Source organism: Mya arenaria, chromosome 16 (genome assembly GCF_026914265.1).
Source record: "Mya arenaria isolate MELC-2E11 chromosome 16, ASM2691426v1".
Classification (NCBI taxonomy): Eukaryota; Metazoa; Mollusca; class Bivalvia; order Myida; family Myidae; genus Mya; species Mya arenaria.
The window spans coordinates 48,085,932-48,110,531 of record NC_069137.1 but is presented as its reverse complement, the minus strand read 5'-3'; the positions used below and the strand labels follow the sequence as shown (position 1 = coordinate 48,110,531).

General features: G+C 36.1%; 1 protein-coding gene across 1 annotated transcript in view; it reads right to left on the bottom strand.

Moving 5' to 3' along the window:
* Window positions 1-24,600, bottom strand: part of LOC128221808 (uncharacterized) — a 44,489-nt gene that overhangs the window by 18,728 nt on the left and 1,161 nt on the right. Inside the window, exons 2-22 of the mRNA XM_052930411.1 lie at window positions 22,063-22,196; window positions 21,333-21,538; window positions 17,348-17,530; window positions 16,531-16,762; window positions 15,226-15,325; window positions 14,751-14,901; window positions 12,597-12,900; window positions 11,538-11,678; window positions 11,049-11,197; window positions 9,151-9,300; window positions 8,243-8,411; window positions 6,610-6,734; window positions 5,405-5,483; window positions 4,670-4,866; window positions 4,166-4,333; window positions 3,430-3,580; window positions 2,590-2,694; window positions 2,107-2,222; window positions 1,409-1,511; window positions 893-1,093; window positions 301-388 (exon numbers count right to left, since the gene is read on the bottom strand). Coding sequence (XP_052786371.1) covers window positions 301-388; window positions 893-1,093; window positions 1,409-1,511; window positions 2,107-2,222; window positions 2,590-2,694; window positions 3,430-3,580; window positions 4,166-4,333; window positions 4,670-4,866; window positions 5,405-5,483; window positions 6,610-6,734; window positions 8,243-8,411; window positions 9,151-9,300; window positions 11,049-11,197; window positions 11,538-11,678; window positions 12,597-12,900; window positions 14,751-14,901; window positions 15,226-15,325; window positions 16,531-16,762; window positions 17,348-17,530; window positions 21,333-21,538; window positions 22,063-22,108 — 3,164 coding nt within the window. The 5' untranslated portion in view covers window positions 22,109-22,196. The remainder of the gene's footprint in view (window positions 1-300; window positions 389-892; window positions 1,094-1,408; window positions 1,512-2,106; window positions 2,223-2,589; window positions 2,695-3,429; window positions 3,581-4,165; window positions 4,334-4,669; window positions 4,867-5,404; window positions 5,484-6,609; window positions 6,735-8,242; window positions 8,412-9,150; window positions 9,301-11,048; window positions 11,198-11,537; window positions 11,679-12,596; window positions 12,901-14,750; window positions 14,902-15,225; window positions 15,326-16,530; window positions 16,763-17,347; window positions 17,531-21,332; window positions 21,539-22,062; window positions 22,197-24,600) is intronic.

Sequence of the window (24,600 nt, the reverse complement as noted above, 5' to 3'; positions counted from 1 at the left end):
TAAATACCGACACAAGCTTTACTTGCTGTTTCAAATCTTTTGAATAATAGACTGTAAGAGAGAATTTAAATCAGCTGTCGAATTATTATCTCAAAAAACAACTACACGTATCCTACAATGCACTACAATTATTTATTCTACATGTATTTCATAAAATGACAAAAAAATATCTTCGAAGTGGTACTCCTGCAGATTTGCATACAGTCATCACTAGACGAAGTACATATATGATAACATGCAATCGAAAAATGAGCCGATAACGCGGTAAAATGCTATTTATTTTGTTTAGAATGTACTTACAAGAAAAACGATGTGAAACCCTTTGTCAGAGTATCTTGCCAGCTTTTGTTAGTTACCCGCACTGAGTGTGTTTTTACTTCTCTAGTACCTGTGTTTTAAAATGTTAGTATATATACAAAGCATGTCTGGTGAAATTATGTGCGAAACACTATTGTATTTAAAAGTTATATTAAGGAATGTTTGCTCGGGGCCAAATAGCAATATATGCATACGATGAAAAGTTATAACACAATTCTAAAACAACCTTTTACACTATGTTGTAAACAAAAATTGGTAATACAAAATTAATGACCGCGGCCGCGTTAGACAGTTAGCCACTTAATGCATGTAATTTATGTAGTAAAACATATTTGGGGAATTTAGAGTGGCCCGATAAGACAGGTGGCCTTTTAAAGCAGGTGACTGTTGAACCAGGTTTGATTGTACAGTCGAACCCAGTTGGCTCGAACTCACAGGTAGCGGCGAAACATCCAAAGCCTCGTAAAATTCGGGCCAAGTGGGAGTGCTTACATTCAGTTTAAAGAAATCCGTCCTTTACATCCAGGTCAGTTCTCATATATAAGTATTCAACATGCACATAACATTAACGTACCCCAAGATCGATCGGTGATGTTGCTGATGCTGTAGATCATCAAGATGAGATAGCCAGCCGGAATACAGAGAAAGAACCAAGCGCCGTGAAGTAGAAATACAAACTCCCCAAGATGGAGGATTCCGGTTATGAGAAATATGCCTATCATGACCCCGAGGTAGAGAGTTGTGGTTGATATGGGGAAGGCTGCTTTATTGATAACTGAAAGAGAAACTTTCAAACATAAGAATATGATAAGGGAAGAAGGAAATAAACATTTTAAGTATAATCGAACCCCTTTGGCTCGAACTCCAAGAGACCGGCGAAAATACATCAAGCTCGAGCCAACGATGAGTTCGAGCCAAGCGACTTCGAGCCAACGGGGTTCGACTGTATTATTATCAATTTTAAATGACAGAGTGTCATATATTTTACAAGCATTCACTACTACAAAAAGATACACACTGAGCATCTTAGTATATAAAATATAAAAATGCAAATGTTACAAACGAAAGCTTTGAATAAATGATAGAATACCAGCATCATTGTCTTTGCTGAAGTCCTTTGCAATTTGAACTGCTGTACCGACCATTACAGCCGACATGATTACAGCGTACAGGAATGTTAGCAGCTTGGCAACCTAAAAATTACAAGAACATGAGTTAACATAAGTTGATGTGGCTGAACGCCGGGTGATACAATTGCAAGAAAGAAATGTCAGAAAATGCATTTTACAAAAACATGAGCGAGCCTCTTAAAGGCACATACGCTATCTTGACCCGTGAATTTGTTTATATTTCGAAATAAAGACATAAATATCTAATTGCATTAGGAATGCTAAACATTTCTTATTGACTTTAGACTAAAAGGGAACATGTCCGCAAAAAGAAAACTTTATTTTAAAGTAATTTCAAGTGACCCACAGAACGTTACCACCAAAATTTGATTGTAAACAACATTCACTCGAAAGTTAATAAATTTTCCAAAAATACTTAAGTGTATTTATATGTTTCATAATACTTGTGCAAATCATCGAGGAGACCCTGGGTCGATCTCAGCTGCGCACCACATTTTATTTATTTTTTCTAGATTTCTTTTTTTTGTAAATAAGTACATGGGGTTAATTAATTAGGTTGATGTTACAACATAGCATATAGGTAACTTTTAAGATGTTATAGTTAAGAGTGCTGATAATGAGTTTTTTACTTTTATAAAAACACACTCTATTGTCTTACGTTTAGCTGTGTCTTTGATGACGTCAGTAGGCACGTAGCTGCGTATCCAACGGTAACAAGCACCTGCAATACAACGCTCGTCGTAACTCCGATGTTCCAAGCGTATTTCAGACCACCTGTATAAAGATAAAGAATAGTCATCAGCAGCCATTGGTCAAAATTAACCAAAATGATAACTGATTGGTCAATTTTTAAAATAAAAAAAATCTATTAACCAATGAAATCATTTTAATATTCAAAAGTGACCTAAATATAACTTAATCAGTTGTATACAATTGGCGGCTGAAGAAGTGCTTGCTACACCAGCTGAACTAAAGTAATGACCAACATATATACGCATAATCCACGAAGTTTTGTTTTGGCGACAACATGCTTTTATCATTCGCTTTTATATACATAATTATTGATTTTTCGTGAAGGAAAGTACATTTTGCAAATCAAGAGCGAGTCCCTTTAAGATCAATAGTATAAATCAAATCATACCTGTAACTATCAGAATGATCGAACTAGGACCAATCAGTGTAGCAAATAGAAGGATCGCCTGATACACGAGGAAGATGATGGAGACACGTGGGTTTAACTTGGAAACTACAAATTAGATATAAAAAAACAACTAAGCATGTAAATATTAATGGTTTTGGAGGCCGACTGTACTGATTTATTAAATTTAAGAAATACAGCCTTTTCTTTGGATAAAATATAATGTTGATCACTTACTTTCTTTTTTAATTTATATGACGTTGCGGCCAGATTAACAAGATGTAAGTTCAATAACGATCTAGCAATTCTAAATTCAATCACGCGTTTGCCCACCAGAATTAACCGTGTGTGTATTCCACGTGATAAACTACGTCATCAGTGTGTGTATACCACGTGATAAATTGCGTCATAAATGCTACGTCCGAAGGCAATATTTTGCTTCTAATGAAGACTTTAAACAAAGATAACTTCACTATTTCTTCACCATTTTAAATAAAACATAGCGTAGTCTACGCCGCTTACGGAGCCCCGCGTTCAGTCTTTTACCAGATCTTTTTTTAGAGTTTAGTTTCTTAAAACACTGTGAAACTAATTACCGTATCAAACTTCGGTAATAAAACGAAGGCGGGGCTCTTTCAGTGGCATAGACTGCCCTTTGTTATATTTAAAATGGTGTAGTAAAAGAAAAGTTATCCTTGATTTGAGTCTTCATTTTAAGCAAAATGTTGCCTTCCGACGCCGCATATATGACGTAATTTATCACGTGGTATACACACGCTGATTTAGTACTACAGTAAAAAGCGTACGGATGAGTAACCTTAAACGAAACACTCAACAACTCACTGATATTCCATTCCTTAATAAGCAGCATCAGGTTGGCTAATGTTGACGCCACCCAGCGACGCCTCTGTTTAAAGAACTCGTCGAAGTCTTCGGGACAATGTGTGCTGTTCTCAGACGCGGCGCAATACTCAATACGCCATCCACTCTGGACCTGTCAGTGAACGAACATAGTCAGATTGAGGAACCACGTGACTTAAAGGGGTTCTCATATTGGTCACCACGGGTCCCATCCAATGTAAACACACAAGTAAGTAACGTTAATTTCTAAATAACGTTCTTGACAGAAAAGATATGAACATATTTCTTTGCCAAAGTTATTTTATTAGGTCAATTATTAGATGAAATCCGGCATTTCTTACATAACACCAAATAAATGTTTTTGTGTCGATTTAAATTTATATTGCTACTTGACCACAAATACATATTGATATTGTAAGCGTTGACTAAAAGAATTTAATTAGAAGGCAATACTGCCGGTTTTCTTGTTCAAATATAAAATACAGCATACAGTCGAACCCCGATGGCTCGAACTCTCAGGGACAGCGAAAATACCTCGAGCCTCGGGAAATTCGAGCAATCGGGATATGTAAAATTCAGTAGAAACAAATTGATCCTTAACATATAGTTCGAGCCAACGAAAATTCGAACCAACGAGGAGTTTGAGCCAACGAGGAGTTCGAGCCAAGCGAGTCACAGCCAACGGGGTGCGACTGTACAGCAAAATAATTAAACTCACCAGGAGTGTACAAAACCATCTGTCCTCCCCCATGTCCTTGGTGAGGAAGTCGAACGCGTGTTCCACGTTGGTCGCGTACTGGGGAAGAATATCCCTGATAGCTCGACACCTGTACACGCTGAAACATCCGGGTGAACAGAGAACTGATCCAATTACATGTTCTGCCGCCTGAAAAATAGAGATGGATGAAGAAACTTCAAAACAAGTTTGTTTGTTTTTTTTTCCATTTATGTACCTATCATTTCAAATGTGTGGATGTTTAGGTATGAAAACTATTGATCAGAAAGATTATACGTAAATATGAAAACAGAATAAAATTAAAGCAAAAAGTGTGTCTATTCAGTACATTTTTTAACTATTGACGGATTAAATTGAGCTATCATTGAAACATACATACATATATTTTCCGTATAAGAGATAAGTTTATTTTACTGCCTTGCATTTCGAGTTGGACCCTGTTGCATTACAAAATGTCATGTTGGTGACCTTTGCAATTTGACTTACCTTTTGAAACCAGTGACCAATCGCGTACTCGAAAACCTGGTACCACACAAGCGGACCGCTCCCAAGGGGGTGGGTCCTGGCGCACACCGCCCCGACTGTGTTATCTCGGGTCATGAGGTCAAGGAGGGCTTCCACAGAGTCAGGTGTGAACCTGACATCCGCGTCAGTTGTTAGGACAAAACAGTCTTCCTCCGATGCTTTAAAAAGTAAAACATAACCATGTAAGTGTGCATTTTGATCGCCTTAAAGCTGCACTCTCACAGATTGAACGTTTTGTCAGCAGTCTTTCATCACTGGTTTGCAGATATTTACGCAAAAAATTGTTAATTCCACGACAAAAAATAAAAACGGTAAATCTGTGAGAGTGCAGCTTTAAATAATAATTAGAACATACAAATTATGAGTTGAATATACGTTTACGTTTGAATTGGTTTAAATTATTTTTAAACCATATTCGTTCAATTACTTTGCATAAGATTATGATAATATTGGCCATATTGATGCTATTCATAATGTTAAACTTCTGGCCCCAATTTCTCGAAACTGCTTAAACTTAACAGGCTTAAGTCGCTTATTTCAATTAGCCAAAATACATACTGAAAATGGATTTTGATAATTGAAAAATGGTTTATTCTGATAATCATACAGATTTTCCCTACATAATTTCTAAGACCTCTTGGGTAACAAACATGCCCCTTAATTTGACAACTTGACTATTATCACTCTTCAGCTTACCATTTTTGTCTTGTTTGAGGAGAAAGTCGAGAACATATGACATGTACATCACCTGGCTCCATCTCTTCTTATTCTTCACCTTGAAAAAAATGACTAAATGTGAACATTTTGCGTCTGAATTTTACAAATGAGAAGTGTTACGATATGAGCATAAAAATGACGAAATAATAACTACATGGGTATGATTTATTGGCATGGTCTTAACTTGATGTATATGTATTGCTTTAGACTCAACATGGACATGTCTTTCTGAATGACGTCAGAAATACGTCATATCTACTTCCGTATTTGACAAATATCTCTATATGAAAAAGCGTTGTTCACTGACAAACGTAGGCAAATAATAACATGATGAATCACTTTGATTTAAAATGTATAAATGTTTTATCCTTGCTGCATGTTCATTAACCAGTAAAGATGAAAACATTAACTGCTGCCAAAGAGAACACCATTTCGGATAAAATTTCAAGTCGGACACTATTTTGCAAGTTGAGATATCTTTCTATGAAATTCCATGATCTCCCTTCTTATTGGTTTAAGATATGTGTTTGAGTTTGATTTTAAGAATACAAATGGTTGTTATAGTCTCCATTATTTCTCCAATAACTGGTAGCCAAAAATCTCCTTTTTTACATATATATGCATAGGCAAGTTTGGTGCCTGCTTCATTTTGACACAATTACACATCGTTTAATATTTTCAAAAACAATCCATAGTTGGACCCTAGTAGTCCACAAGGTAAAAACAACTTTAGAAACGATACAGTCAAACACATCAAATAATAATTATGTATGCATTCATTTGTAGATCCAGACCATACGTGTGATAAAATTGTCATTACAAATTTCTGAAAAAAAAACCCATCCCTTACTATGCTATAGTCAAAAGCACTTTTTTTCTCTCGAGGTACATATATGATAACCTGTCTACAGTTCCATTAAAAATGGCTATAATACTACACAGTCAAACGCCGTTGGCTCGAACTCCCAGGGACCGGTCAAAATATCTCTAGCCTCGAAAAAATCGAGCCAAGCGAAAATGTTTACCTTCAGTTTAAAGAAATAGGTCTTTAGCATCCAGTTCGAGCCAAAGAGGAATTCGAGCCAAACGAGTTCGAGTCAACGGGGTTCGACTGTACATATTAATGTTTTAGCTACGTTTTCCGCATGTAACAATTCATTTAAAGCTTAACGAAAAACCTGTACCTTCACATTATCTTTAAGGTGGATTCGGAACACCATGCCCTTCCCGCTGTCACCCGGCTTTAGTTGCCATGACAACGATATTCCGTACGGGGTGGAGTTTTTTGTACAGTGTTCTGCCTTCACACCTACCATTGACAAAATAAAAGATGCACTATTCCTCCCAAATAAGATTTACCACATTTAATAATATTCCAAAAAGGATAAATGAAAGTCGAACCCAATGGTTCTTATGAAGGATACCGAGTTTATTTGAAAGAAATGCGCATAAAACACGGTATTTCTACCTTATAAGACTATAGACAATCACAATAAATCTTTTAGCATTCACCAATCATTTAATATTGTTGTGTTTTCATCTATTAAATACACGGTTATAGTATTGTTAATTGTTATTAATATTTTCCATAAATACATTATTTAGTAAGCAGTTGAGGGTGCATAACTCATTTTTTTTTTAAGTATTAATTTTGAATAAGAGTGTCACTTTAATGCACCCAGGTCCGAAGAAAAGCGGGGACTTTGACTTTCGGTCAAGCCAACCCCGGGTAAAATCCCCGCCCTGCGGGGACGAACTGAAGGTCAAATCCCCGCCAAATGCCCCCGCCCCCAGGAAGCCTAGGTAAGGCCCATTCCCCGCTATATTTTGCACGAAGCCAAAACCACCGCATTCACCCGGCACTGCGGGGCCACTTAAAAGATAAAAACACGGCCCATTTCCCCGGCTATCCCCGGTATACTCCCGGACCTTGGGGGCCGTGGTTACAATTGAATGGTGCATAATATGCTGTTCATGTGTTTAGTAGCTAGAACAGTCTTTTACTCGCTGGTTTATAAAGTAATATATAGATGGTAATTGTCTGATTTAGTGTAAGAGCGTAATATATTTCACCGAGTGAGCACCAAAATTTATATTTCACGACTGTATAGCCACGAGTGGAAATATTTATTTTTGGTGTTCACGAGGTAAATATATTGGTATCTTACACTGAAACAAACATTTTTTTACTCTTTTTTTGTTGTAAGTGTTTTTTTCTCACTTTTTTAGAAATAGTCAATTTGTCAATTTGTATTCGCTACGTGTCCCAGTCATGTGCGCGCTGACGTTTAATTTAGTATCGAGAGCGGGCTCAAATTTCAAAACGGTGAACAATATCAAATTGATATTTCACTCGTGTCTATTATGATATATGCATCTACATATTGTCCGGTTACTATTATGCTGTTCGAAATCTTTACCGAGGCTATTCAGGTACCAGGCCATTGGTCTATTACGATATATGCATCTGCCTTCTGGTGATTATTCTGCCGTTCATGATCCGTAGCTGATAATAATTAGCTTTAAGAATATTGTACAGCTTTGAGACAAGGCCCTTTCTGCTGATTTACTCAGGTATATGATTGTGATCAAGTACTATATTTGCAATTGCATATTGTCTGATGACGATGCTGCTGTTCATTATCCGCAGCTGATAAAAATAGGTTTTACAATATGGTACAGCTACATACAGGGTACTCTTTACAGAGGCAATTCAGGTACCAGGTGCAAGCATTTTACCATTTTTACGTTAAATTATTGGATAATGGGCTCATTTCTGTCGGCTTCATTGTATTTATTTTAAATAAAGGCACTAACCTAGTACAGTTTCAACAAGTGAAACCAGTTGTAGCACAAACTCCGTCGGGTTTCTGTCCTTAACAGCTCCGTCAAAGAACACGTGGGCCTCAAAGTGCCGGTTGCCCTTTGCTTGTGCGAGATTAAGTCCTTGTATAGACTCCAGGAGCTGCTTCATCTCATAATCAGCCTGCATTTAAAGGTTAAAAAGATCAGCCTGGATGTCAAGGTGTTAATTGTCAGTCTGGATAATATGTGAAAATGCAGCCTGGATATTCAGGTGTAAAAGAGCAGCCTGAGTTCGCCTTATTGCTTATCAGTTTAGTTTGCTAAAGTATAGCACGTGTTGTGTTACAGAGTTCTTAGTATATTATAAATAATACAATGAAAACTACAGTGATAAGATGAGTCGTCTAAAATAAATAAAAAACTGTTTAGGGGGACACTAGGCAAGGGTCGAAACGACAATGAACTAGAGACACAAACACAAGAGACACAAACACAAGAGACACAAACACAAGAGAGACAAACACAAGAGACACAAACACAAGAGACACAAACACAAGAGACACAAACACAAGAGACACAAACACAAGAGACACAAACACAAGAGACACAAACACAAGAGACACAAACACAAGAGACACAAACACAAGAGACACAAACACAAGAGACAAACACAAGAGACACAAACACAAGAGACACAAACACAAGAGACACAAACACAAGAGACACAAACACAAGAGACACAAACACAAGAGACACAAACACAAGAGACACAAACACAAGAGACACAAACACAAGAGACACAAACACAAGAGACACAAACATATAAATAGCGCATACACATATACAAACACAACACACACACCACTGACTTGTCAAACGTTACTTTGACTAGATATTCAAGTACGACCAGCAACTATTACCTCTCTATACATCGTTGTACATATAATAATCTTTGACCGCTTGGCTTTTTCAGTCGGGTTTTGATGGCCTTCGTCGTGGTATTCATTCTTTCTGACCAGCATCAGCCATTGCTCCAGCAAAGCAGAATTGTACATTGGTGTCCAGAACAGCTGCAACAATGAAAACACAAGGAATATTCCGCATTGAGCTGTACTTTAATGGCACTAGGGCACATTTTGTTATTTGGGGCCGTCCCAAGAAAAGATTTTAATCGTAACTTGATTCCTTTTAAATCTGTTTGCCAATTCGTCGATTATGTTTATTTCCTCAATTTAGAGTTCATTTTCAACACTGTCAAAAAGTTTAATTCATACAAATATAGAGCATATTGGTTGTGCGGTTAGCGCAGTGGTTAGCGCACTCGCTACTCACCAAGGCGACCCGGGTTCGATTCCCGGTCTAGACGCATGTGAGTTTGGTTTGTGGCCACCAAGCCGGACAATTGGGTTTCCTCCGGACACTCCAGTTTCCCCCACAACACAAGACCACACTCTCGCGCAACATCGTGCCAACGAGAGTGACTTTGTACAAGTTATCATAACTTAATTAAGATATATGTGTCGTACATTCAACTTATTTTAGTTCCATAGTTGACGTATTTTATTATATATTTGTGTGGATTAAACAGTACCAGAATCGGAATAATAAAGCGTGGGTTCCGACGATTGGCAGAAGTATACACCAATGTAGTGAATAGTGGCAAGAATAGAAACACATAGGTTATATCGTGATGATTAATGTATATCAATTTGTTAAAAGCTGCACTATCACAGATTGAACTTTTGACAATTTTTTTTGTGTTGGAACGAGCAGTTTTTTCGTAAATAGATGAAAACCAGCTAGTAACGGTTTAAGCCATAAATCAGTTACATTTGAAATGGAAATATGAAAATCTGATCTTCTGTCAACAGCTTTTCATCACTGGCTTGCAGATATCTAGGCAAAAATATGCTAATTTCAGGACAAAAAATAAAAAAAGATGGAAAAACGGTAAGTCTGTGTGAGTGCAGCTTCAAAGAGGCAACTTATAGTTTGATGCAATTAATACTTAATTTTAATGCATCATTATGTTTAACTTTTTAGACTGTTATGATTAACCCAAAAAACAGATAAAAAGCATATAAGCCTATTTGAATTAATAGCCACGTGGCCATAAATTATCTAGTAAAAACTCCACCAAAAATCACTTAAAGTTTTTTTGTCTGTATCAAATCATATGCTATGTTTGTTTCGCTCCTTACAGTCAAATAAGTGGAACAAAAAAATAAGGCATTCTAATAAAACGTTTTGTTTTGAAAATACTTAGTGTGTGCACCCTTGACTAATATTGTGTCGTTTTAAAGTAGTCCCTTATCGAAGAAAATGTAGTGGTTCCTGAAACTTACTTATAAAATAACTATTAGGATTACCAGATGCTGTGTATATAAATATTTGAAATATTGACCTACTTTTCAGCGATATAACATAATATCACAGTTTTCATATTTTCCTTAAAGATTGATATTTTATGCCGATAAACTCAACGTTTGTAACGCGTTTAGACATGAAATAATATTTTCGAGCGTCAATATAAAATCTAGGATCTGATCTCTTGTCAGCAGTTTTATATCTCTGGTTTCCAGACATTAATGCAAAAATTGGCATATGGAAAGACAAAAAAACTGTTGACAAAAACCAGTCAATCTCTGAGAGTGCAGCTTTCAGATATTTTATGAATACCAGTCCGGAGCAGTCACGATTAACAACAATGGCGTCTGAGTAATCTGCCCTTGGACTGATAAAATGTTCAGGTGAGCTATAAATAGATCAAAATAAATACATCCAGGCACACAAATATAAGCTTATTATACGGTTTTACCTGGTCTTCTTTGAGCATGACAACCGAGTTTGACCGAATGAGAATAAACCCGGTTGATAGTAACTGTGCGACGACCAGTAACACCAAGGCTGCGATTGCTATGTTTCGTTCCAATGTATCTATGGAACACTGCGAAGCTTCGGTAATATCTGTATCAAATATAATATTGGATTTCAATATACATTCGAACCCCGTTGACTCGAACTCGCTTTGCTCAAAATCCTCATAGCCTCGAACTAGTTGAAAAGAACCGATTGCTTTCAACTGAAGGTAAATATTCCCGCTTGGTTCGAATTATCCGGGGTTCAATGTATTTTGGTTGATCGCTGTGTGTTCGAGCCAGCGGGGTTCAACTGTATTCTTTTATGTTCAGAATTTAATTGTTAGATTACTATAATGTTATTAGTATACTATGGTTACACTTAATACATTTAGGAATAACAGATCATACGCCATTGGTTAACAAACAAATATTACTGAAATACTCGCCTGTTGTAATGACTATCTTATCACATAGTACGCCTGGGTATAGCAAAGCAAACGCCATCGGTGAACTGATAAAGGTCAACGGTATGGAAAATCCGAATTTCTGCATACAGGTTGTACATGCTATATAAGCTGTGAAGTATCCTGAAAAACAAGTTTGAAAACATCAAATAACATTTAAATCAAATATACAACGTGAAAAACTTGGTAAAACAAATTTACAACCGTAAAATACCATGTAAAACAATACAACCGTATAATTTAAGGGAAATATCAACACATATAGTTATTGTCGATGAGTGCAGTAAATCATGAAACTCTGGCACTGAAAAATATTTATAAATTTAATGGGACTTATTCACAACTATTTGAATGTTAATCCCAGGCAATGTCATCATAAAAACTTCCTATGTATGAAATTTGGTCAAGATATGTCATTCCTAACTGAAGTAATTCAGTTTCAATCGTTTTTCTATTTTAAGTAACAGTGACCTGGACCATGACTCCAGGGAACCAAACTCAACCCAATAGAAGGTCTTTGTAAACTCTACCTTACTACCAAGTTTGGTCAGGATAAGCCAACCTTAAGTTATTAACTTGTTCGGTTTAAACCGTATTCCTATTTTTAGGAACAGTGACCTTGACCTTGACCCCATGTGCGATAAATGCATCGCATGAAAAGGCTCCGTATACTCTTTCTTGATACCAATTTTAGTCAAGATATATCAACCCTAACTGAAGTTATTCAATTTCCACCATTTTTCTTTTTTTAGTAAAAGTGATCTTGACATTGACCACCCTGCCGCTCGCCTGCCCGCCCCAACAATGACGAACGTCTTTCTAATAACTAGGTTTCACAAAATCTGTTAAAAAAATCACCATCATTACTCAACTTAAATGAATAACAATGAAATGAATATTTGCAGTTTTGCGAGTTGAGTCTGAATTAAGAGCCTTAAACTTTAGACTCTTCGTAATCATAGCCCTAGACATTATTATCGAACATTTTACAACATATAATAGTATGATAAATCTGATTAAAAACCCATATAACATCCTTACCAAACAAACTTCCTATCACATTTCCAAAAAAGAAGATCCAGTACGATGAGCTAAGGTCGGAAAAATTTAGTTGTCCCCAACCTTTTCCATAATCACTAATCCCCGTAATCCCGTCGGGAGACGAGTAGTGAAAGAGGATCATAGATATGCCATATATCAGGATCGCTTTTAAGAACGACATATAGATGGTTAGCTTCCAAGATGGTCGTGTGTGTAGAGATGATTTGGAAGGTTGAGGACTGGCAATGTTTCCTGGTGGATAGGTGTCTGCTAGCTGGATACTTGTACGAATTGTGCTTTGAGTCTGAATGTAATCAAAATATAAGGTGTTTTATATTGTGTGTTGTTCACTGAGTCGTTTACAAGAAAATGTTTGTAATCTGTAATAACAGGTCATTTTGATCAGTTTATTTCATGTTTAACTATCAAGGATTATGATAATGATGATCGTTGTTGATACTTATCATGCATATGCCTTGTCCTCTGGGGCAATATTATCTAGCAGTATAGTAATAATGTAAAGAGCAACTAGAAGCACCAAGTCTTTTCTTAAATACGACTAGGGCAGAACTAGGTATCATCTTAAATACGGCGAGGGCAGAACTAGGTATCACCTTAAATAAGACTAGGGCAGAACTAGGTATCATTTTTAATACGACTAGGGCAGAACTAGATATCAAATTAAATACGACAAGTGCAGAACTAGGTATCATCTTAAATGCGACTAGGGCAGAACTAGGTTTTATCTTAAATGCGACTAGGGCAGAACTAGGTATCATCTTAAATACGACAAGGGCAGAACTAGGTATCATCTTAAATACGACTAGGGAATATCTATGTATCGTCTTAAATACGACTAGGGCAGAACTAGGTATCATCGAAAATACGACTACGCCAGAACTAGGTATCATCTTAAATACTACGAGGGCAGAACTAGGTTTCATCTTAAATACGACAGGGACAGAACTAGGTTTTGCCTTAAATACGACGACGGTAGAACTAGGTATTGCCTTATATACGAGGGCAGAACTTGGCCTTATTTCAAATACGATGAGAGCAGAACTAGGCATGTTCTGAAACATAAATAAAAATGTAGAGGGTAGAAGTAGGTCTAATCAACAACGGGGACAGAGCTGCGATTAATCTAAACACGACGAGGGTAGAACAAGGTATTGTTTAAATACAACGGAGGCTGAACTAATATTATCTTAAATGTTCCGTGCGCAGACCTGTATCCAAATACGACTAAGACATAACTAGGTTTAATGTTTAAGCCGTCAAGAACAAAATTTAGTTTTGTCTTAAACATGACGAGCGCAGAACTGATTACATCTGAATTACGGTGAGGTTGAAGACAAGGACAGAACAAGATCTTGTCTTTAATCCGACGAAGACAGAACTATGCCCTATCTTAAAAACGACGAGGGCAGAACAAGATATTTTCTTATATCACAACTATGACCTTTCTTAAGCATGACGAGGGCAGAAAAAGATCCTATCTTAAATAAGACGAAGGCAGAACTATGCCCTATCTTAAAAACGATGAAGGCATAACTATGCCCTATCTTAAAAACGACGAAGGCAGAACTATGCCCTATCTTAAAAACGATGAAGGCAGAACTATGCCCTATCTTAAAAACGACAACGGCAGAACTATGCCCTATCTGAAATACGACGAATGCAGAATAGTACCCTATCTTAAAAACGACGAAGGGATAACTATGCCCTATTCTAAAAACGACGAAGGCATAACTATGCCCTATCTTAAAAACGAAGAAGGCAGAAATATGCCCTATCTTAAATAAGACGAAGGGATAACTATGCCCTATTCTAAAAACGACGAAGGCAGAACTATGCCCTATCTTAAAAACGACGAAGGCAGAACTATGCCCTATCTTAAAAACGACGAAGGCAGAACTATGCCCTATCTGAAATACGACAAATGCAGAACAGTACCCTATCTTAAAAACGACGAAGGGATAACTATGCCCTATTCTACATACGACGAAGGCAGAACTATGCCCTATTCTACATACGACGAAGGCAGAACTATGCCCTATCTCATATACGACGAGACTTTTTGATGGAAAATGGCCGAGGTGTTACGAATGATGTTCTTGATGGAAAATAGCCGAGGAGTTCAGAATAGCTTACGTCACTCATGTTCTGGTAGCCACTTGCAGACGACACTCTGCTGCTAGTTACATCCGACACTGTTTCAATTGTCTCGGTCAGGGGTTCGGTTTCGGTGTCTTCTATATTTTGGTACGCGTTCACGTCCTCCTCTCCTAGATTAAGTAGGTACCTTAAATTAAAAAAAAAATCAATGTGTTTCAGGAGCAGTGCGAACAGTCGTAGAAAGGATTTCATAACTAAACACAACAGAAGTAACCTGGTCCACCCGGGAGTCGAACCCGGTTTGTCCGATTCACAGTCCAACGTTCTACCGATTGAGCAATCCGGGCGGACAATGTTGCTTGGATCTTGCATCATTGCTTGTATAAGACGCGGCCGGTAAGATATTATGCATATTCTTGGCGGGATCTGACTTGCGTCAACCAATGAAAATTAATGGCTATATATTGATAGGAAGAAACAGTGTTTGAAAATGCATTTATTTAGAAAATACCTTTGAACACCAGGCGTCCACGAAATTGATAAACACAAAACAGCGACTGGAGTCATGATGTAATCTTCAATTTTGCTCGTCTCTTTAAAACAGAGGTAACCTGAAACACAGAGGGTTTGAGTGATAAATGAGAAAAGGTTCTATATGCAATTATAAATATGTCACATATGACCGTTTCGCTTCAACCCTTCGAGTTAAAGGCTGAACTACATGAAGGTGAAGGTCATATTCAGAATAAAGTTCGACTCTTTTTATTCCTCCTTAAATGATGATTAAGGTCATATTCAGAATAAAGTTCGACTCTTTTTATTCCTCCATAAATAAAGGTGAAGGTCATATTCAGAATAAAGTTCGACTCTTTTTATTCCTACATAAATGAAGGTGAAGGTCATATTCAAAATAAAGATGGACTCTTTTTATTCCTCCATAACTGCAGATAAAGGTCATATTTAGAACTAAGATAGACCTTTTTTATTCCTCCATAAATAAAAATGATCATCATGATAGATAATATCTAGAAAGGGAACACATTCCGAGCATTATAATTTAAAGTTAAATTCATAGAAACAACATCACCTACTGATACACGATTCTCAGCAGATTCATCAAAGAACGCTTTATTGCTAAAAATAAATACCGATGAGTCGATCTCCTACGCAGTTATTAACCCAATCGGAACATCTCGGCCATTTTCCATCGAAAACAACCGTACCTTCAGATAATTTGGTATCAAAGACAATTGTATGTTGGACAATGCAGTTGATACTTAGTATTAGTAGGAATATAACGTGATTCAAAATAAATGTTCGGAACAAGTTTGTTATCGTTGATGACAAATACCACAAATGCATCCTCGGCACCCCAGCGTATCATAACCTATATGATACCCTGGGTAAATCAACTCTAAAATATATCGTACTCATGAATAATTAATAAGGTAAAATCCAGCAGCCGCATGATTGGTCGCCTGAGACACACCTCATGCGGTGCGGAATTGGCCGAAAAGTTACGGATGTAATCTCGATTCGAAATAATCCAATGAGATCACGGCTTACAAATCGTTTAAGGCAGGATATTGTTAAATATGCCGGTGGCTCTTCACAAAGGAGATACTTTCCTTTTTGTTATCGGCTATTTCATTGGTCAGAAAATGCTTATGAATATTCAAGATTTACAAGTTTCCCTAGTCAATTTGCACACGGAAATCATAATTATAGGTTATGATACGCTGGGGTGGCGAGGGTGCACAGATATTAGCTTCGCAAATTATGTGACATTCTGCCAATCTTCAGTTACTTTACGTACCTGTCAATCCGCAACCGCCAATTTCAAACAGAAGCGCCATTAGGAATCTGAACTTCTCCCTTGCCTGTGCATCGCGTCCAAGTAGGAAGCTTATCACAAGATTGTAGAAGATCGGCGCAATGAACACGCACATCATGAGAAGAACGGAGATCACTGGTTTATTGTTGATTCCGGGGATTTTGAAAATGAAGATGGCGATGCCAACGGATTCCAGAAGACATACCACTGTCGCCTATAATGAAAACGAGATATTGTGACTATTAAGAGTGTCACAAAGTTTCGTCAAGATTAGATAAGAATTGCTCGAGCTATAGACCAGATAAGGTAAATGTTGACGAATAAAGACGATATGATGGCGACAGTGTCGCCTGTAATGTAAACGAGATATTATGACCATGAAAGAATCATAAAGTTTTGTGACCATTGGTGACCCATGTGAGCACCCCTTTGAAGTCACGTGATACCTCGACCTGGTTTAGGCATATGCGATTCTTGTTGTTATAGCTTACCTAACGAAGGGTGAAATCTGTTTCCTAATCTAAATGAGGTAAATTATATATAATATAAATTGATGCAATATTAAAACTAAAAATTAATTATCATGCTAAACTTGTCAGACTTTAATGATCAAAACAAAAATGGCTTATTATTTGTTTACACATTTTGTGTAAAAAGTACAAGCTATATTTTGGCGCTTTTTAACTGGGGAATTCGTGGCCACGTAGTTATTAATTGAAAACAAAAAAAACATTTGCTACTATTTTGTATTTAGTTGTTATGCTTTGTCTTCTCGATAAATATATGTTATTTAACCTACCGCTATCATTGACCTCTTCGACGGCCATGGAATGTCCTTACGGAAAGCTCCCCGCATAATACCCCTTATGAAATTGAATATGTGAGGTATGACTGCCATCATTTGTAGCATAATAAACATCCCCGGAGCATGGCCGTCCTTTCCTGCATGGAACATACGGTTTGAAATGGATATAACCGATATCTGAAATGCAAATTATTGATATTTTAAAGGGACATGACTGATATCTAAACTTTACATGCCCGATATCTGAAGTGCATATCATTGACATTTTAAAGGAACACGACTGATATACAAAATCAACAGGACCGATATCTGAAGTGCAAATCATTGATAATTTAAATGAACACGACTGATATACAAACTCAACATGACCGATATCTGAAATGCAAATTATTGATATTTTAAAGGAACACGACTGATATTTAAACTTTACATACCCGATATCTGAAGTGCATATCATTGACATTTTAAAGGAACATGACTGATATACAAACTCAACATGACCGATATCTAAAGTGCAAATCATTGATATTTTAAAGGAACATGACTGATATACAAACTCAACATGACCGATATCTAAAGTGCAAATCATTGATATTTTAAAGGAACATGACTGATATACAAAATCAACAGGACCGATATCTGAAGTGCAAATCATTGATATTTTAAAGGAACATGACTGATATACAAACTCAACATGACCGATATCTTAAATGCATATCTTTGATATTTTAAAGGAAACGACCAATATCTGAAACGTATTTTTCTCTTATCTAAAATAAGCAGAAGTTCAATCTGAATTTGAAATGACTGATATATAGAATACATAGAATAGGTATAGCCCTTATCTGATGTGGCTATGACTGATATCTTATGAGGCTATTACTGATATCTGATTTATATCTAATGTGGCAATAACTGATATCTAACTTGACTATTATTGATAGCTGATGTGGCTATAACTCTTATCTGATGCGGTTTTTACTGCTATCTGATGTGGCTATAATTGATATATGGTGTGGCTATAACTGATATCTGATTTTACTATTACTGATATCTGATGTGGCAATTACTTATATCTGATGTAGCTAAAACTGATATCTAATGTGGCTATAACTGATTTATTGTGTGGTTATTACTGATATCCGATGTGGCTATAACTGATATCTGATTTGGCTATAACTGATATCTGATGTGGATATAACTTGTATCTGATGTGGCTATAAGTGATATATTGTGTGGTTTTTACTGATATCCGATGTGGCTATAACTGATATCTGATTTGGCTATAACTGATATCTGATGTGGCTATAACTTGTATCTGATGTGGCTATAACTGATACCTGAAGTGGTTATAACTGATATCTGATGTGGCTTTAACTGATATCTGATGTGGCTTTGTCTGATATCTGCTGTGATAATGACTTGTATCTCATGTGGCTTTAACTGATATATGAAATGGATATCACATATGACAAATGTATGCAGTTTTTGAATTGAATCACATACATCTGTATACTATATTGCATGTGTTAAAAGACTCATATCTGCCACAGTACTCGTTAGCACATGCCAGACAGTCGATAAGTCTCTAGAAAATTTAATTAGAACAAGTGAGCTTCCGATAATCGATTTTAATTGAAGATTAATTGGGTTTTCCTGAAATCGGCGACAATCGATTTTATTTGGTTATAATCGATCACTGATTCAACCGGCATTTTTTCGGTTAATGTCTGCCAATTTTCTCCTCTGAATTCGATTTAAGCTTATACATTCGGAAGTGTTGAATTGTAATTGTTGCACAAGAATAAATATACAACTAAGGTATTTTCAAAAACTGATTATACTATCGATATGCGGTTATTTGAGTGGAACCGAGTATTGTTAATTATACTGAAACCGTTTCCCAACACCACGTTAAAGCTGCTCACAGATATACCATTTTTACAACTTTTCTTTGTTTTTTTTTGTCTTGGAAAGAGCAATTTTTTGCGTAAACATCTTCAAACCAATGATATAAGATTGCTGACAAAACATTAGAACTTAGTTTTTCCGTTCGGAAATTAATGTTTTATGGCTTAAATCGTTACTTTTTGTCAACAGTCTATTATAACTGGTTTCCATGGATTTTCGCAAAAATAGCTCGTTCTAAGACAAAAAAAAGTTGTCAAAACATTAATCTGTGAGAGTGCGGCTTCTCTGACTTTGAATCTGATAATCATGAAGGTGGTCGGGAGTTCGTTACCTTTTTTAGCCACATTTTGTTCTAAGCCATATAATTGCCCAGCCCAGAGGATGTGTGAGCTAATTAAATCAAGTAACGACCCTACCATCTGACAAGTGCATGTAAGTACAGTCGAACCCCTTTGGCTCGAACTCGCTTGGCTCGAACTCCCCTTGGATCGAACGAGATGTAAAAAAAAACGATTTTTTTAACTGAAGGTAAACAATCCCGCTTGGTTCCTTAGAGTTCGAGCCAACGGGGTTCGACTGTAGCAGGACATATCTTAAATTGAAATGATTTATATCAGATTTGTCCGATAAAAATGACGTACTTATACAGTCAGCTATAGAACTGCCATTGTGCTTTAAACAGGATGTTGATAAAATGTCCGTTTACCGGGCTTGCTCATTTAGTTTCCATTGTTTTAACTATCAAATCAACATATTAACACTGAAAGAAGTTTATATTTGAAAGATATATCAATGATATAAAGGAGGTATGAAGTCATTAAAATGTTTTTACTGATAAAACAAGACTATTTAAAAGAGATATCTGTGTGACAATTGTTTTATCTTTAAATTTATTTTACATCTCTCGAAAATCGTTTTCACGCAGATTTAGTTACTGTAGTAGTTTACGTGCACTTAATTTATGACCATAACGTATGGTAATTTGGTAACGTTGGAGCGTGCATGCATTGCCTGGGCTGTATTCAAATTCATTGGAAGTTTTGTCCTTTGACACGCCTCATTGATTCCATTCAGTCGATTGGCCAGTATATTGTTATTTTTATCCAATCAAATCACTTGGATTTCGAATTTAAAATTAAATGAAATCTAAGGTGATTTTTGAATACAGATCCAGGCGGAGGATTTTTAATCAAAGTTAATAAATAATAATGCAGACACGAAGCTAGGGCCAATTTGGGATTACGATGACGGACAGCATATATACCCCTTTACCCCCTTCCACTTCGGTTTTTATTTCAATTCAGGGTTTTTGGTTTGACAAAAACTTGTCGAAATGCGTATTTGCGTACATTTAGCTATGCGCCTGTTATGCAATGTAAATACACAGACACAAGCCTAATTATCGAATTTCGAACGATAACCCAGTTTAAAGGTGCAAGGTTTAAGTCTGAATAGGTAAGTTATGTCAAAATACAGGCTGTAAAGTCATGCAAAGCATGTTGCGGAAGAAAGCCCCTTTAGAATATGCACGGTCACTGTGAACCTCTTAACGAATTATGACGTTTTCGGTGTAAGCGTGCTGCATTCATGGCTCTTTAATGTTTAATAACTGTATAACGATTCACAGGTGGATGCAGTGAAAACATATAGCTACATTTCCTTGTATTTCGGTTATGTCGAATACCCATTATCTCCAAGTATTTGTCGAGGTCCTGACGGCTTCGACATAACCTGTATAATGGCATAATATATATAGTATGTTATGTCTTAACATGTAAAAATAACGTCGAGTTATGCTAGTTGTTTTGTTTTTTAAAGGCCTTTATATCGAAACGTCAATTAAAAGTTTTGTTTATAACTTTTTAGTTGTAACACAAAAAAATGTCATAAGACAACACTCACCTTGCTGAGATTAACAAAGGTGTTTGTTTCATTTAAAATGGTGAAGAAAAATATTTTTGTTTTGTTTTAAGTCTTCATTCGAAATAAAATGCTGACTTCTGACGTTTTATTCATTTATGCCGCAATTTATCACGTGATGTACACACTGCCACTGACACTGACTCACCTTGCTGAAATTAACAAATCCCAGTATCAATACAAATAGCAGGAACGTCGAGATCCATTTGATGAGGACGACTTTCTTGGATGGACGATGGCGGTAGTCCTTCTTCTTGCGATACTCGACCTCAATCTTTGACGGCATTTGGATCACCAGTTTTTGCCGTGGTTCCTCTGGACCCCGCGCATGACCCCGACCGGCTGCGGCTCTCGCTGTTAAAACAGAACTTCTATAGGTAAAACGGTTTTACGAATATTTTACCACCATTGCAATAAAAAAATGACCTTATAGGCGGAAGAAAAAGAAAACACTTGACTAGTATTAGCTTCGATATTAAATTTATTAATATAACATGTTAATAAACATTACAATACAACATTTGAGCCTACTGGCGGAAGAGAAAGGAAACACGAGTCTAGTAATAGTTTCGGTATTAAATTTATTTAATTTACATGTTAAAAAACTACAAGTTATATCAGCATTATAGTTATTAAATCTCTTGTTAGCAGGATGTTAAGTGAAAGCAAATATTTAAATATACTTTTATTGCTTATAAATAATTAATATTGGATAAACATTGTCTTATCAATAAAAAATAAACAAGTTCTTTACAAATGGATGCAGGAATCAATCGTAGGTCCTCTTTGTATATGAACGTGCAGGGGCGTAGCTAGGACTTAAAAAACCTTGTAGACCCGATTATTCTACCCGCTCGTCCTGTTTGATCAATACTTACACGATACGTTTGACTCTAGAGTCGATCCGAACGACGGTCCATCCATCTCTGCAGTCGTTCCTCCGAGTTCTTGGATAAATTTCCTTATTTTTTTGATAACACCTCTTCTATAGAATGACTAAGTTTCGCATCATCTAAAATAAAATCAGTTTTGTATTACCACATTGGTATAACTGTAGAATGTTTTACTTCGCGTAAGGGTCCTGCTACATTCGTGAACACAATTTCTATGTTGTACGTATAATGAATTCAAGTTCATTTGTAACCTCCTCACCACTTCCTTATATGTCTTTATCGATTGGTCACACTGATTGCAAAGTGGATGTTGGCACGTTACAAAAATATCATCACATTTAATTGTATATGTGTCTGTGTTTGATAACAATTATCAGCAATTTGAAACATAAACAATAACTCTCACGTAATACCGCACATAGCAAATGTCAGTAACAAAGGTTTGCAGCTCGTACACAGTCTACACTCGCTATTTCGAACTCTGTTATCTCGATGATCTGACTGTGTTGAGCTTTTTTCGATTTTTTTTCGGTTAAGGTATACTGTTTTTGATTTCGGTTATACCGAATTGTCGTTATCTCGAAGTATTTCCCGAGGTCTAAACAACGTTGACATGTCTTACTAAAAATAGCACATTCAAAAAAGGTTTGAATTACCAGAACATCGAGATAAGAGAGTTTGACATAGGGAGTTTCGGCTCTATAGTATAAAGAAAACAACAGAGAAAAAGAAACAGTGAGTTATAACTTCATACGTTCATATGTTAAAGGACATGCAAAGAGAATCGGTCACCATGGGGTGGTATTTGGTATGCAATTGAAGTAAATCATAGGGACATACATTATTGATTTCATTCACTCTATTGGTCAGTTATTAATAAGAAGTAATCCGATTAGCTTAATCGTTCTTAAATCCAATTAAGACCAATTTTGAATACCAGCCTTCTCCGAATAATCAGTGACCCCTCCCCAACCCCACCGCCTAACACTCCAATCCGTGCAGTGTCTCGACGCACCGACATCGTGTGTGTAACTGTACCATTAAAGGGTTTCGTTCACGTTTTATAATGGGAGACATAGAAAATATGTTCAAAGTCCAATTAAGACTGTAACAGTCGGATCCCTATGGCTCGAACTCGCTTTGCTCAACTTCTTCGTTATCTCGAACTGGAGGCAAAGGACCGATTTATTTGACTATAAATTTTTCGAGGCTCGAGGTATTTTCGCCGGCCCCTTGGAGTTCGAGCCAGCGGAGTCCAACTGTACTATAACAAAAATATTTCTTAACATAAGTTTTCTCGGGTTTAAATTTTCAAGGAACTGTAGAATGAGCACTTGCCTGTTGCTGATTCGTGTTATTTCATAAAGCGACTTTAACAATGTTATAAAAAATAGTTTTCCAAAACGATGATCGGTGAGTGGGTCCCTATAAAACAGAAATTGTTTTTTACAATTAACGAGCCTTTGAAGACAAAAGCCCCTTTTAAAAATATATGCTTAATTTTAATTCTTATCCATTGCCATAAGTTATATATGCACGTTAGGAAATTAATGATAGCCAAATTGAAATTTAAGTTACTGTGTACTTTCTTAAGCAATTGTATATAACTATTATTCAGTGTACGTATCATGTTTGTAAAATCGGTGCTAAACTCTTCTTGATAATAATGATTCATTCAATTACTCATTAAATTGGGATATTTGGAAATTGAATACGCTCTCAATTTAAAGCAACTTCCTTTTAAAGTTTAGTTAAAACAGCAACCGGATTAAATTTGCAAATCCGGAATTTTTGCAAAATTATTTTCTTTGTTTTTCACCACATGCTTTTTATGTTTGTATTATTGAAATGTGTTCGGTAATACTAATAAGACATATTTTTTGATCCCTCATATTTGATTTAGAAATATGTTGATTTTTTTTTGCGTTTAAAGTCAAGTTTTCCAATGTGATTCCCATTGAAAAATGGCCTTCCTATTGGAAATTGGATTTCCAATTGGAAAATCAGCCCAATATTTTTTTTTTTTTTTTTTAAATTCTCCCACATTTAAGATAGAGGTGATGAATAACAATCATTTTTAAATTAGACATATTATATAAATATATATATCAAACTTTGCAACATTGTACGTCATTCAATTACATACATAACGGAATAAAACGAAAACAGAGTTTATAATGTTTCTATCCGAATATTTTAACTTACTCTAATATTTTAAAGGTGCACTCTCACAGATTGAAAGTTTTTACAACTTTTTTTTTATTTTTTATCTTGGATCAATTTTTGCGAAAATCAATGGAAACCAGTTATATAAGATTGCAGACAAAAAATTCGATCAAGATTTTTATATGTAAGTTCAAAAATTGATGTTTTATGCATTTTTCTTAAACCGTTAGTAAGCCATAAAACACTAATTTTTGAACGGAAATATGAAAATCAACGATCTGATTTTTTGTCAGCAATCTTATATCGTTGCAGATATTTACGCAAAAAATTGCGCATTCCAAGACAAAAAATAAAAAA